Genomic DNA, 16,127 nt, shown 5'->3' with positions numbered 1-16,127 from the left:
ACATAATAAATCCCTTCTGTTGTTTAGACGTGAGTATTTGCATCATGATCTAAGTGTCAAATGCAGAGTATAAAACTCTGGGCCCAAAGGAAAGCTGTGCTAATGAACTATCACCGTTAAACTTATATCCAGGGGGCCCATCAGAGAAATGCAAGGGTAGAGAGCACTATTATCTGTTAACATTGCCATCTTCACAAATTTTTTCTCTGACTTGCTCGGATCACATTGGAAGACAATAGAAATCTTATTATTGGCTTCAGTTAGAGCAAAATAATTTCCTAGGAACTATTCTCTGCAATAAAAGACATCATAAAACTCAACACTTCACCAAAGATGTGGGAGAAGTGGGGTTTAGTCCATTCTTCTGTCTGAATGGATTTGAGCCTACATCTGGCATGTATATCTCTTGTGGATCTATGTGGTCTTTGGTCTTGGAGCTCTGTTGATGCAGTTCCTTTTGCTAAGAATAATTCAATTTTTATTAATCTAGTTCTGAAGGAATTACAGTATCATCTATTGGTGAAGGGAATCTTCTGGATGAGGAGAGTCCAGTACTCAAGACCCTGTTCAGATGACTTGTACAGCCTATTTGGGCCAACAGAGACCAGTTGAGAGAGACACTGAAGAACAGTCTTGTCTCCCCTGGGAATCGCCTTAGTTAGAGGTTCTCACATTCAGCTTGACTGTCCTGTCCCTTCAGCTACCAAATAAGGGGAAAAGCACCAACTCTCCTCTGGCTATTGTTCTGCAAAAAGGAATGGGACAAATATTTGGCTTCTGAAGGGAGGGAAGGTTAGGAATCCCAATCAGAGGAGGAGGAGCCTTTGCCTGAAAGTACCTAAGTTCTTTTCAAAGGGTGACTTAAGATGCACTTCTGACTTTCTGTCACTTACATTTCGTATATTACATCAGCCCATTCATCCTCCATGTTGGTTCTAAAACAAATGGTGTAACCTACTCCCTGACCAAACCCAAAACCCATGCCTACTTCTGCATGCACCCACTGCATGGTTCGCACGTGCCAGGTCTGTAAGCAGACATCTCTTAGATGTTCTTCTGCATGTGTGGAACTTATACCTGTCCACTGCCTTCCAAGAAAGAATTTTGCCTATTTCAACTTTGTAAAAGTTTCTATTTCATTTAATTCTAAGTAAAAAATGCCACTGACATGAAGGATCTAAAGAAAAGGCTTTATAAAAGGCAGTTTATTTCAAGGCAATCTACCCCTTTTATGGGTTCAATGTGCCTCTAATGGAACAGGGCAGATAATTCTGCCTCCCCTACTCATTTCCTCGCAAGTGTAGCTATTTACTGTTTGGTGTGAGAAGCCTCTGCAGGTCTCCAGCACTGCCTGATTGCACTTTCTGAGACTTTTCAGACTTGTATCTAAAAAAAGAATTGATTAGGAGGATGAATGCCATGTCTGATCGTTAAATATTTAAATCTGGCAGGCTTTCAAGAGTGGCAGGCTTGCTAGCCTGTGAAAACACACTTGTTTTGCCAGATCTAACTTGCCATTGTTAGTTTTCAGAAGACTTGAGGTAATGTGTACATGAAATTTTGTATCCAGTGGATTTTCAGAGAAAAGGAGGACAGAGATGCAAACAAGGAGTGTGCCTTTAGTCATGTCTTGTAGATTGGAACAAATAATCATACATTAAGAAATGCAGCTGGGAAAATGCGTTTCTCTTCCTGGTGTGGGAGTGAAAATGCTGATGGGATCAGTGCCCAAAATGAAACAAACACAAATATTCTAACCCATATATCACATTGATCACAAACACAGGAAATAGTATCTTGTTACATGGACTGTGAATGCAGTTTCTGCTATAAACTTCTGGATACAGAAGTACAGAGAATCCTCTAGATGCTAGGACATTGGAGTCTTGTACTGATCTTTCTCCATCTTATTCTTTGCCATCTCTGTTTTCTTTCACTTGATAGTTCTAGCACCATGGGAATTTTTATCTAATCTTGTTTTTTCAGGAACAAAATTCCAGTTGTTGACAGTTTTTTCTTGCTGTTGCATTTACAAGCATTTTGGAAGAATCTATCTGCCCAGTCAAGTCATACTGCTAGTAAGAGCCAGTCTTTTTCAAAAGAAATAGTAATCTCGGCGCTAGGGATGTAAAGATATTTATATCAGTTTAATTAAGCTATCACAAAGAATCAACTGATAATGAACAGAGCTCTTTGCAGGATGTAAAGTTTAAGCACAGACATGACCTCTGTGTGCAGTTTGGGATCTATATAGAATAGACGAGCTGGGAAAAGAAGACAATGGTGCATATTCTGAAGATGGCCAGATAGTGAGGGAATAAGAAACATCTTACCATAAGCTGTTGATGAAAATTGCCAGCCTTTGTATTTCAGTTCCTAGCAGCTGCAGCTGTCATACATTCAAGTGATGCTGCTATCTATACACGTGGTGTTTGTGGTTTTCCTCCAGGCAGTTGCCATCTATCGAGGCAGGTCATGAAAACAACCCAACCCACTTGTGTGATAGGATTGTTTTGTAGGCTTGTTTTCCCGATAAAGATTTTGCTATGTGTTCATTTGGACAGAGTATAGCTTCCATTTTGGGTTTTTTTTTGGCTATAATTAACTATCAGCATGTCATCATTATGAATTATGTGATCATTATCATCATTATTCATCATTGTGAATTATGAATATTATCATCCAGTGTGTGGTAAAACAAATGTATTTAAATAACTACAGATAACACAACGTGATATATAGGCTACTGGCTTAGTGGTCTGACTGGTTAACTAGCAGTCATCTTTTGATCATGACATCTGTCAGAACTAGTAAAATATGAGTCAGTTTGACCTCTGTTCCAGTTTAAAATTGGAAATCTGTATAAAGGCCATAGCAATATGTTTGTTGAGCTTTTATATTTTATATTCCAAGAAGTAGTTTCCTACTTCAATGCTGTATACTAGTGAGGCGTAGTACGTTAGTGTCTCTAGTGACATGCTGTAGTTTGTATACTCAGAAGGATAACCACTGTCCAGTGCGTAGTGATTGCTTTGTGCCCTGCATCGCTCTTGTAGATTAATTTCTCCTTAAAGCGCTGTACCTTAGGAAGGAAACTTCAGCTGGGACGCTGCATCTTGTCTTCAAATGTTAATGCTCTTTGCCTATCAGTTCCTGGCCTGACCTTCCAGCATGCATAATGCAAAACTTGGCACAAGCTCACGTGTGGATCCCTGTAGAGAATGGAAATCAAGCTGGCTTCTTGACTTCTTATGGCAAGTCCATAGCAAACAGGCCTGGTCGTGAATGAAATGCTGAGTCTGCTAGGGCATCAACTGGAAATATAGGTGAAGCTTTCAGGGAGGGCAGAGGCTGAGGCGGCTTGAAGATGTGAGTCTCCACAGAGCAGCTGGGCAAGCAGAGTGGCCAGTGAGGCAACTTGTGATAATGATCGAGAGTAAATATAAACAACAGGAGTAAGGGATAGAAGATGCTAACTGAAGAAGGAGCAGGGGAGAATATTTTATTTCTGACAGGTAGTCAGTATTTAGAAAATAAGAAGCAAATGGCAGAGTAAACAGTTCGTCTTTGAGGCCTTGTTTTGCTACTAGAATGGGGTTTGTGTTACTTTAAGGATGCCTATTGCATGTAAAGTAAAAACACAGGGAAGACAAGACATATTGGTCTTAAACCACCACAATTTCCCTGGAGCTTACCTTGCTGAAAAGCTCAGCTTTTCTGTGTTTCTACTTCAGCACAATCCATATACATTATTTTTCTGAAGTAAAAAACTGTATCCTTTTGACTGTGAAGACAAGCGATCTGAAAGAACAGGTTTGAGAGCTGAATATTAGGTGACTGCCTCAGGACCAACAGACAGACAACCTGACTGACCCTAAAATATTTGGTAGCTGTGTAGCTTCTGTCTGATTTCATGCGTTAAAAAAAAGATTCCTCTGCTCATGATAAACTTGATCTTTCTTTAGAAGGAGCGGAACCTGAAGACATGCTAGCCAAGAGAAAAAATGATCTGCAGTGACTAGATGGATTATGCCTCCTACCAAACTGTTCACTGATGACTCCTGCACTGGTATGAAGTCCCTTGCTTCCTAATAAAGACAACTAAATTTCACCCTCATGCAAATCGTGGGATGAAGAGCCTGGAACTGTTTTAGTATAAGAAAAGGAAGAATGAACGTAAGATAAGCTTGCTAAAGGCCAGCTCATGCCAGCTCTCACTATTTCACCAGCCAAGTGAAATAGCCAACTGGCCAAATTAAGAGTTAAGCCATACCTGTTCGGTAGGGTTTTGGTGCACCTTCCAGGAGTACAAAATGGGAGGTGATTACAACCTGGAGCTTGTCCATGACATAGTGCTCCAAGTTTGACTGTGAGAGTTTGGAACTTGTTTCTCACCCTGATGTTAAGAGTGCTCTGGATTTGATAACTAAGTTTGGGGGCCTCTTTCCACCTCTTCCCCTGAGGTGGAAAGATGTTTGACTAAGTTCTTGTCAGGAAGGTTGTATTAGTGCTACTTTTACTACACTGTGTTATTGATTACTATATGGCGATTTGGGACTTTGTTTTCATTATTTCAAATCTCTAAAGTATTTGCAAGGTTATTTGCGTCTGCAATTAGCATTAACTGAATTCTAAACCCTAACCACAGAGGGAGATTTGTTTCTTTACAACCATTTTTTCCTCTGGTCTTGCTGCTATGATTTATCTGAGAACAGCAAAGATGTCCTCAATTCCTACGCTTTGCAAACTGAACAGAAGTCATCTGAAGCATGATTCAAAATTACAGATGATTAAGATAGTGAGAGCACACAATAACTTGTCAGATACCTGGCATGAAAAAATTGATCTTATAAAATAGAATGACTGTATCCTGTTGTATAGTAAATAGCTTTAAGTGAAAGGTGGATCACATGCTTTCGCTGTGGCACATTGGTGTTGCATTGCTCAATTTCCTGTCGGCATTGTGACTGGACATGGCAACATAAAGTGCAATGGAGCTCTCTGGACTGAAGCATACTTAATATGCCACATATTCAAGGAATTAAGGGTATTTTTCCTCCTATTATTCTCTGCTACAATCTGATTGCTCTAATCGTTAAGAGCCTGCTTCTAATTTCCAGGCACAGTTCATTCATGTCAAGCCTACGCTCTTTGTGCTTGTGCCAACCATATCTTTTAGATTAAGTAGTTCCAAAAATCAGTCCAGAAGCAGGAATTGGAAATCAGGATTGCCTTTGCGATGTGTGGAGCTGTGCTAGACTAATTCATGCCTTTCTAATAGGGTGAATGCTGTCCACCTCTATGTTGAGCACCAGCACCCATCTAATTATTTAAGAGCTGTTCAAGCCACCTCATCCTTGCTGCTGCGCAGGGACGTATATCACCCACCTTTACTAATGAATCACATTAGCTGATACATTTCCCCCCTACACACTCATTTCCTTGACTCAAATTGTGTAAGTAATTGCACTTTGAATACTTTAAATGAATGAGAAGTGGTATAATGATGCTATGCTATCAAGAAATCCTTCTGGTTTTTCCCTGTCAGGACTGCTGAGTGCTCAGTCCCTGCAACAGCCCAGAGCTGTGTCTGAGTAAGCAGGGGACCAGCCAGCGGGAAAGGAGAGAGGCAGGAGAGCCCTGCGGCTCTGGACCACCTCCTGCGCTCCTTCTGACCGTGAGGTGCCCCTTGCTGGTCCAACCCAACAGCAGTGGCCTTGGGGAGGGTTCCCAGCCCTGCCTGCATCCCAGGAAGGAGCTGATGCCGCCCTATGGCCAGCCACTCCACGCCAGGGACAGAGAGAGCAAGGTAGGCACGTGTGCTGAAGGTGATTAACTGGTCGTTAGTAATTGTACTGAGGGAAAGGGGAAGGGGAGGGAGACAACCTGGAGTTTAGGGGGAAGCTGGAACCTCCCTTGTCTCCAGCAGCTGGTGAAAAAAGCAGCAGGCAAAATCACATTTCCTAACTGTGATAGCTGGGGACACACACACATGCTCACATGGAGGGTCCTCCAAACCCACGATCTAGTATTGAAAGCCAACCTCATGACTGTGGACATACGTTGTCACGTATTTCCCATAGGCCGTGCATTTCTGTTTGGGAAGGGGAGGGAGAGAGGGGAGAGGAAGAGGGATGACTCATGAGTGCTGAACTTTTGAGGAAAGCACAGCTGTAATCCCAGATCGTGTGACTGGGGAGATTGGTCTGAACTTATGTAGTGCTTTCCCTTCATCCTCCTCCACCTCGAAAAAATCAGTCAGTTTTGCCACACAAAGCAAAAGAGAAAACATTTCCAGGAATAAAATTAGTGCTTTAAGCAAGAGAAGTCATCAGTCCCATTACTATGTGTCTTACAAAGGGGTAAGATCTTGTGTGGAACAGGAGTGGACAGAGAGGTGAGACGCTTTGGAAGACGACCATGTGGTTGACGTAGGAAGGTGGTTACTTCATATTGTGCAACCTTTTCTAGATCCCTCATCTCAGATCAAACACTGTATGTTATAGGACTTCTGTTTATTTTTCCTCGTGAAAAAAAGCCCTGCTAAAATCTGTTTGTGGCAGTTTTACCAGAAGTTGCACACTGCTGTTCCTTATGTGATTATGGTTGGCTAAAAGAGTGGCTAAAGGTTGGCTAAAAATCTTACCTTTGTAATGATACGAGGACATGCTTTGTCTGGTACCTATAACTGGAAAAGAACTGGCTCTCTTTTTAAAACAGTGTTCTAAAATACTGTGGTTTATTATCAGCTAGGAAAATTGTGCACAAATGAAAGCATTGCTAAAACTCCGGTGGCCGGATACTGGGTGAAGACAGCTCTCTCTGCCCTAACATCTTTCAGTGATTCTTGTGTTCCTGGTAAAGTCCGTGACAATTAACTGAGAGTGTGTCCTGTACTGTCTCATGGGTTGTCCTGCTGCAGCTTCCGCTTCAGGCCCTGTTGTGGCAGCTCTGGTTCATGCAGGAGACGCCAAACACATGCAAATGATGCTACTACGGAGCACAGGCGTGGGCTTTCTCGTCAGCTTGCACCACAGCTCAGTTCCTCATCCTTCCTCATTGCAAAATTCGGGAAAATTTACAAGGGTCATTCTTCTGTAACTTCAGCTGGTCTTACCGAGCTCTCTGGCCACACCATCCCATCTTTAACACCATTTTCACTTCACTGTTGTAATTCCATTTTTTGACAGCCGAGCTCGGAGCCCAGCGTGGTGGTCTCCGTGGCTGTTAGCAGGCGAAGAGCCCGGGTGTGCGGTGAGGGGCACTGTGTGTGAGCCCTCCGCCCTGGGAACTGCATGCGGAGGGGCAATAAAATTAAATTAAATTAAACATAAGAAAGCAAAGCTCTCAGGTTAGTAAAACGCATCTGAAGACGCCAGCTTGCGGCTTTGTTTCCCGAGACAGCGTCCCCGAGCAGCCCCCGCTCCCCGGGCCGCGGGGCGCGCTCCCCGGCGCGGGGCGGGGCGGGGCGGGGCGGGGCCGCCCGGGAAGGCGCGGGGCGGGGCGGGGCGGGGCGGGCGGTCCGGCCCACCCGCCTTATAGCGCGGGGCGCGCGGTGGCAGCGGGAGCGCCGCCCGCCAGCCCGGCCCGCCGCGGGCGCCGCGCCGCCGAGCCCTGCCTGCCCGAGGTGAGCGGGGCTCGGCCGGGGCCGCCTGCCAGCGGGGGGGGTCGGGACGGGACGGGTTGGGTCGGGCCGGGCCGGGCCGCTTTCGGTGCTGTTCGTGTTTTTTCCCGAGTCGAGAGCGGAGCCGGGGCCAGGCCGGGAAGGTCCTTTCGCTCGGTGCCGGGAGTGCGGCGTGGCCGGCTCGGGCAGCCCTCCTCGGGGCTGAAGCACCGCGCAGGGGAGGGAAACCGGGTCGGGCGTGCCTGCTGGGAGGTGCGTCGTGCTCTGCTCTCGCTTCCTCCGTCTCAGTGGATTTACTTCACTCAAGATATTAGAGCTAGTTTGCTTGCTTCCCCCCCCTCCCCCCCCACTTAGGAACTGGCGAGGTGTCATTGTTACACTCAGAATTGCTTATTTGATAAATCACGACAAAGGCAAAGCATGCTAAATAAGAGCTTTCTCTCACTACGAAGAAAAAGGTCTAACAGCTCTGGTTGCTTAGAGAGATACTTCAGAACTTCTTGCAGTCTTGCTAGAGAGTCTGTTGCTGTGGCATGAACGGTTGGCTCTTACAGTCAGCACCTTTATTCATTAAAACTGGGGAAAACAACCCTTCTTTCGTTTTCTCTTTGCATGTTGCATGTGTATGCGTGTCACTTCTTGCCCCTGTAGAGAAGCCTCTGAGCTTAATTTTTGGATCTATGCCTCTGAATTTGGCTTTTAGGGAGGGGATTTGAAGTTCTTTTCTGACACTGTTTTTGCTGGAACTGTAGGGCTACTTCTGAGAAATGTTTGCAAAACCTTCTGTGGTGCCGGATTTGATTTCTTGGAGTGTCTGAGAAAACTTTTAGGCTGCTTTGACATGATCATCCTGATCGATATTTTTTGTGAGGTTGCGAAGGGGTTTTTTTGACTGCTGTTCTTAACCTTCATCTTCTGATTATTATATTATGTTTGGCAAACATACTTTGTTTCCTTCCCTTGATTATTAATAATGCAAGATAGCAAGTCCCGTGAAGGTAGCTGCAGAGGGCTTGCATTTTCACAATGCAACTTAGTATCTTGTTAAATCTATAGAGGCTTAACTAACATGTAGTAAGGATTTTTTTTTTTTTTTAAAGTATGCTTATATGAAGAGTTCGTGTGTTTACAGAAAAAAATTGTGTGCTTCAAAGAAAACATAAGAAAGATGTGACTGTTCTCTGGCAATGGGTATATCTTCACATGCTACATGGGGGCGTAAAAGGAGAGAAAACATGTTTCTTGTGAGTGGCCCTTTGCAGGGGCAGAGCGGAGGCTGGAGCTCATCTCACAGCCCTGTGTGCGTCGTGACACCCATGTGTGACACGACCAACCGCGTGGTTGTGCTGCCTCTCTGTCCCCCTGTGTCCTGTGCGCCTGCTTCTGGCTACAACTACACTGAGCTTCTGTCCCTGTGGTTTGCCCTTGGTTGTAAATATTTTGACCAGCATCATCCTTCCTTTACTTGCATGCATGTAGGTACGGAAATATTTGCATGCAAGTAATTCGAAAGTAGCCAGATAAGGTCAGGTAATGCCGCTTCTGTCTCCTCTTATGACTGTTGCTTTTTGGGTAGTGGTGTACTTTTGGTGAATCCAGTCTTCATATACACTGGAAGAATTAAACACACCATGAATATGAGTGTATCTACTGCTAGTGAAGCTCCTTTACAGCAGACGGCCAGGCCGTGTTGGTATTACACTACATGAAATGTGGTTCTTTGGATGAAATGTGGTGTGGGGGGTTATTTCTAGGTGATGGGGCCAGCAGGCAATGGCCAAGGTTGTTCTTGGCAGTGGCAGAAGTAAAGAAATCCTTCCCCTGCTTCCATGTCACCGTGAGTGGGCTGTGGGGTGCAGAAGCAGGTGGGGCCTGCTGGTTGTGGCTAGGGTGGCTTCAGGGTGACAGCTGTTACTGATTTCACCTTTTCATCTATTTTTGTCTGAAGTTTCTATCAGCAATCATTTTTGGATCACTGCCTATGGAGTAGACTCAACAGGGATTGATAGTAACTGCTTGAAACTTGGGAGAAGACTGTTGATTATCATCATTAGCAAAATTTAATGAGATTGTAACTATTCAGGTCTATGTTGAGAAATATTCTGGATGTTGGTGGCAAAAGTTGATGGTTAATCTGCCCCTCAAGGTTTCTGACAGAGACTAAGGAGAGGCATTGAGTTTGAAAAGTGCAAAACCCATCAACATCCGCCTTGGAGCAGGGGAGGGGAGCGAGTCGGTGCGCGGGGATCACATCCCTCCCCTGGGGCTGGGAGCTGCCTTCTCCTGGGGGCCAGCGGGCAGCGGGGCTGGGAAGAGCACTCTGCACAGCAGAGGGGCGGCAGTCTTTAAGGAGGAAAAAAGGAATGAAACGGTATGTTTGGGGTTTTTTCTGCATAACAGTTTTAAAAAAACAAAACGCAAATTCTGCTTTTTGCAACAGGTTGATACAGAGAACCAAACAAAAAGAAACAGCTGAAACACTGCGTAGAGAAACGAGCGATGCAGAGTGGTGATTTGGGTTTGCACGATGCATCTCTCCCCAGCACAGTTCAGATAAAATGAAAAATAGAAAGCATTCATCTGACTAACCGCTTTCTCTTTTCTCTCCGGGCAGGGTAGAGACAGTTGTTTTGCCTCCTTCTATCTCAGCCTAATATTGTCTTTTCCTCATGTCCGAGGCAGCCCGCGGACAGATCAGTAATCTTCATTTCCTCTGCCTCCCGCACTGATCTCTGCTCATTTCCGTTCACCGCTGCCTGTCCGGATGGTCTCTGGGGGCTGCAGCGGGTAATTCGGAGCCCGGGTGAAGCAGCCGTAGCCTTGTGCTGCTCGCTGCTCTTTCAGTTCTGTAATTTGGTTCCTCTGAGCCGACCTCTGCTAGCTAGGCGGCTGTTTCAGCCTTTCTTTGAGCCTGTTCTCCTTTTTCATGACATGTGTGTGGATATAGCTTGTGTGATATAACCCACGTTTTCTGGAGGAGCGCTGAACGAGGCAATGAATGGTGTCGGTGCAGCTAACAAAGACAGTGCTGCATACACGGCGTTGAACTCGCCCTGTTGCAGCATTGCTTCTTGCACAGTTTCCCCTTTCTGTGAGTAAACAGCTGCCTCTTAGCTTTTGTAAACAGGCACGAGCAAGATCACTTTGGAGGAAGACTTTGCTTTTTTCCCCTCAGCTAGTTACTACAAAAAAAAGACATTAAGGAACAGAAGATGCAGAGGTGGGAACCACTCTGTCGTGAGGTGGCACCTCAGAGCCCCATCCCCGCCTTGGTGGCAGCTCTGAGGTGCATCTGGGAGACGAACCGAACTGACGCTTTCTTTGTCTCTGCGTGGGGCAGACAGACACTTAGCTTCCGTTTCTGTCATTTTTGGGGCGAGTACATTAAAGTGGTGCTTCTGTTGTTTGATCTCCCCCAGGGAAGCTGTAAAATACCGTGCAAGTCAAGTCGTATCTTCTCAGGCTTGGCCGTAGGGCTTACGGGTAAATGGGGCGTGGGTTCTGCCCTGGGAGCCTGACCTTGCGCTAATGGACAGGGCTTCAACAGCCTGGAAAACCCGCTCCCGCTTTTAACCATTAAATCAGGTTTCTTTTGAGTGGTTCTTCCGATGCTATAGTCTTACTGACTGATTTCAGAGGTTTGCTGGTTATTTGCCGTTCATTTGAGGCTGTTGCACACCTGCTTTTTTCATTGGGTCAATTTAAAATATGTATAAATAATGAGGTAACCTAAGAAATTCTTTTTAAATAATGATTGAGTATCTTGGGGGTAATGACACTTGCATTAAGAGGTTGCTGCATTATTAATGCAATTTGGAAACTGAATAGTTGTCTAAAAGAAATGAACGTTAAATTTTTGACCCTTTATCCATGGTGTGAGTGTTAGGCTTCACAGGCTAATCTAGCACGCGCCTTGAATTCTGCATTTCTCGAAGGAGGAGCTGGAGACAGGGTGAAGGTCTCGACAGATGTTTAAATACTAGGGTGTTTCAAGGACAGCAAATGTGAATTTGGCCTTTGGGTTCTCGCTGGGCTGGTCGGGTAATAATTCTCTTTGGTGCCCTGTGACCACACGTTTCGCCTAGCAACGGGGCCTGGGAAGGTAAACTTGGGGTTGAGCTGCAGCCTCCCTTTGAAAGGTGATCAGGTAGTGGAGGGATAAAGGCACAGAGAGAACAAAATAACCTGCAGAAATCCCTGGGTGGTTTTCCACCGAGAGCAGCGCTGCAGGGAAGGGCTCTATTTCAGTTTTCTGGAAAAAGCAAGTAAGCCTGTGGGTGCCACGTTGCATGGCCGTGTTCCTTACCCCGATGGCTCTGTGCCTGATCTGATCACAGACCGCTTTGTGTGGGACGAAGGAAAACGGAGAACCTTGACCTGGTAGTTTCTCTTGAATATTAAACCATGCTGGTCCTTTGCCATGCCTCATGAGCAGCGTATGACTTCGGAAGTAGCAGAGCATTAAGAGCTAAGGCTGATCCCGTGTTGGTGCTACTTTGAGTAGGAGCTTATGAGCTGCGAAGCTGGGGTGGGAAGCCAAGCTGGGTCGAGCGTTGATGGTGCTGCAGCCATGAGACACCAGCGGAGCGTGGCCAGCGTGATGAGCGCTCCCGCGCTGCGCTGCAGGAGCCTGTAGCAATGGGTCTCTGTCTTGCTCAGCCGCGTGTAGCGTGCTGCATGTCACATCAGCAGTGGTGTATGTGTCCCGTGGTGGAGGACAGACTGCCAGTTGGTGTGGAGACACAGCTGCCTGCTGCAATTGCAGCTTTTTGATGACTAACAGTAAAAAAAAACAAACCCAAAAAACAAAACAAACAAACAAACAAAAACTTCTGAGAATCCGAGTGTGAACCGCTGCTTCCAAAAGACTGTTTATGCAGTTGACTGTTTGGGATAAGGAGTAGGGAGGTTTGTGGCCAACCCAGCATCTGACATTCACCTTGCCCTCCCAGCGCAGGTTTTGGGCAGGATGGGAGGGATGGTGTATTCTGTCACGGCAGCTCTGCCATGGGGAGTCGCGCTGCTTTCCTTCAGGCACAACTCTGCATCTTAAAACTTTTCCAGGAGCGCTGCTTTTCCCAAGCTTTCAAATTCTTTGCCACTTGCTATTTAAGAGACTGTGCAGACAAAAAGTAGTCTGTGTCCAAGAAATCAGCATTTAATCTTGCCTGTTTAGTTGGGGAGGAATTTTCTTTTTATGTTAGTACTTGTTTAACATTTGGTTTGTTTACATTGCGCAGCCAGTCAGGTTGACCAAGGCACTCTAGCGATATGGACTATGAGCTCCTGCCTTCTCAGTGATTATTGTTTGGTGGCTTTCTCTGCGTGATATGATTTCAGAAGGCTGGTCAAAGGCATTTGCTTGTTTTCAGTTATGATGTCAGTTACTTGATTAAAGTAAACCATGGTCATGATTGCAACTTCTTGACAATTACTTAAAAGGGTAAATGAAACTGCCAAAAAGCAATGTAAAAGAATTTCCTGTTTACAAAGTTTACACCTGTTACTGAGGTGTAAATAAATGATTTGGATTTTTTCACCCAGCTCAGCAAGGCAGTGCCTGTCTGTGCAGTGGCATGTCCAGACCAGGAGCTCTGTCGACAGCAGCCAGGAAAGGCAGAATTTACTCGGCTGTGTAGAATGTGACTCTATTTCCTCCAACACTTGGAGAAAATCTAGCAATGGGGATTATGAAACATGGTGATAGCCTTTTCATAGAGCCTTTTTGTGATGGAGACTGGTAGGAGGATTTCTTAAAATATTTCAAAGTATTTCACATGGTGGGTTTTCATTTTGCTGGTAGGGGAGAGAGTAAATAGAGTGAATATTTGTATTCACTTTCTGCTTTATGGTGTTACAGAAAGTGTGTCTGAAAAGTGATCTTACACAGGACTCAGTTTCTGAATAAACATGCACTTTGTTTCCATGCAGAAAGGCTGTTTTTCCCTATCCCAGAAACTCTGGCAGAGTCCTAAAAATTATTCTCATCAATGTTTAGAACACAGATTTCTAGAGGAGAAAAATCTATCCTTATATGTATCTGTACAGCTCTACTGTCTTCTGATATATTGTGTTTTAAAATTTTATTTTTACTTTTCCCCAGTACCAGGTTTAGGCAAGAAAGGTGTCTCTCCCTGGGGACAAGAAATACACTGCAGTGTCTTTTACCCACAGTAGCAGGGACTTCAGGAAAGAAACTCGCTGCTGGAGCCAGGCCAGGCTGAATCTGCCAGAGCTGCCGGCAGCATCCCAGGGTCGCAGTGTCATCATACTGCTGCCTGCGCTGTCAGTTTTTCACATGCTGACCTTTCCCACCCTTCCATCCCTCAGGCTTTTCATGTAGACAAACCTCTCCTGAAAATCCTTCCAGAGGAATAAAATGAGAAACAAAGGTAGTGCGGAGCTGTCTTGGCATTTATCACAGCCCTGTGGGGAGAAAAGTGTTTTTGCTGGACACTTGCTAGACTGGTATAATTGAGGTCTGGGATCCCAATTGAATTTGTTCTTAAACATTTTAGTGTGGCTGGGCTGCAGTACTGCCTCTTCCCTGGCACAGATCCCGGGATGCACTCTCCCTCTGGTACCCCACCAATGTGGAGCTGTGCAGCCTGGGATCTCCTGGCCACCAAGACCAGGGTGAACCCACCAGACGTGCCTGTACCTGGTTTCCCAGTGCCATGACATGACTTGTTCTGGACTTACGGCTTGCTCCTAAGGCAGGCGGATGTGCGAGCTTACCTGAGGTTTCTTGCATGTGTAAGACCAGGTTTCATGCAAAACATTGGTCTACATAAAAATAACGAAGGCACTGTTACACATTTCCCTGCCTTCGTTTTCTCGCTGATCTCGAATCTCTCTTGGTTGTGGGTCTGTTTCAGCTTCGTGTCACTCCTGTACATTGTGCGTTGTGTTAAACCCTGGTGGGAAGGACTGCACCCCAGTGCTGTGTGCTGGGGCTGCTGTAGGAAGGATCACCCCAGCAGCCCCTTCCTCCTGGCTGCAAGTGTGATTCCTGCCTGCTTCTGGCCGGAGAGGCTGTGGGTCCCAGCTCGCAGGGTAGGGTGTTGGATGCGTATCTTGGATGTATGAAAACACTTCCCAGAGAGCCCCGTGTGAGAGGCTGCGTTGAAGAAGCATCTCCACCCTTGACGTGTCCCGTGGTGTGTGCGCGGGGCTTGTTCCCAGCTGGGCTGCTCGCCCTGCGCTCTGGGTGTGGGTGGCAGGCAGAAGCCCAACTTGCTTTTGGGTTTCATCCGTCCCTGTCAAGACCGCCAGCTGGCTGCCAGTGCCCCCCTGCTTGCTGCACCCTGTCCTCAGTACGTGTGGTTTTCTAGGTTTGGCCAGTTTCTTGGCTCCTTCCACCAGGCTTGGTGCAGGAGCCCTGGCACTAGCTAGTAGGTCTGGTCTAGTTGTGCTGCTGGTGCGCGGCTACGTGCACGTGGGAGGCTGCTATCAGCTCCTAGCGAGCAAGTCTGGAAAATGTTAACTTCTTAAGGTCATGTAACTATTAGCACATGACCAAACAGGTAAATTGAATCAAAATAATCTTTCGTAAAGGCACTACTGCCATCGCTGTGTGCAGTGTTTGCTCTGCTTGTGTGTCCTGCTCTGTGTTTGCAGTTGAAGTAGATACAGCTCTTTGGGGTAGTGGCTGCTCTAATACAATGCTTAGTACGATTTTCTGTTAAACATGTGCTTCTCTATTGATTTTTAGTTTTATACCTGAAGAACATACATACCTCAAGATTCGTCTGCTTTTTTCCAACTATAACAGTTGATTTTCACCTTCCCTGAAGAGCTTATGTTGCCTGTTCCCTTGCTTTGGTCTGTGTTGGCTTTTGAGCATTAACACAGTAGACATAAATAATAGTGACAGCATCTGTGATTCTGGACAGCTCTGCCCTGTTCCGTACACTTCCAGCACATCACTGGAGCCACGGCTCTCAAAATCACAGCGTGGTAAATAGTTTTGTTGATGTGTAAGTAGGCACGAAATCAAGCCTCACACACGTGCCTGTGCTGGCGCTGCGGTTTTGCAGGCAGTAAAACACAATACGACTCCTTTTGCCATTTTACTGGCTCTGAACGCAGAGAGTGGATGTGCTGAGCAAGAAAGACAAGTTTGTGCACACATGGTAATCGGGGAAAGCAATCAAACTCCCTGTAGGTCCATTTTCACATTAGTCGGCTAAGAACGATGCACTGCCTACAGTAGACTTGCTGGAGTATTGGTATTGTAAGCCATTCTTGAGACTAAAAAGAATTTTTTTCCTAGAATTCTAAGGTGTATTTCCAGTGATGTTTTCCAAACTGGAAAACAGGCCAAGGGGATGTGATGGAAGATTTGTATAACGTGTACTTTCCAAAGGGTTCGGGGTGTTTATTGAAGTGGCTGCTGTCCCTGAAGCAGTTCTGGAGGCTGTGAGCTGTGGGTGTGTGCTTTGGCTGCATTACTACTCACGCAATCACAGATTCGATTACACCATATAGGGACTACCTGTTT

The 16,127-nt window shown here is 45.8% G+C and overlaps 1 protein-coding gene across 3 annotated transcripts in view; it reads left to right on the top strand.

Annotated features, from left to right (window-relative positions):
* The first annotated feature begins 3,984 nt into the window (after positions 1-3,984).
* CARHSP1 (calcium regulated heat stable protein 1) overlaps positions 3,985-16,127 on the top strand; it is a 41,787-nt gene continuing 29,644 nt past the window's right edge. Inside the window, exon 1 of one of the 3 annotated variants that reach the window (XM_075164930.1) lies at positions 3,985-4,069. In XM_075164930.1, coding sequence (XP_075021031.1) covers positions 4,030-4,069 — 40 coding nt within the window. In that variant the 5' untranslated portion in view covers positions 3,985-4,029. Of the gene's footprint in view, positions 4,070-7,570; positions 7,628-16,127 lie in introns of those variants that run through there. The other 2 variants (XM_075164933.1, XM_075164934.1) reach the window with 2 other exon arrangements.

This window comes from Calonectris borealis, chromosome 16, assembly GCF_964195595.1.
Source record: "Calonectris borealis chromosome 16, bCalBor7.hap1.2, whole genome shotgun sequence".
NCBI classification, from domain to species: Eukaryota; Metazoa; Chordata; class Aves; order Procellariiformes; family Procellariidae; genus Calonectris; species Calonectris borealis.
This window is presented reverse-complemented; position numbering and strand designations above follow the sequence as displayed.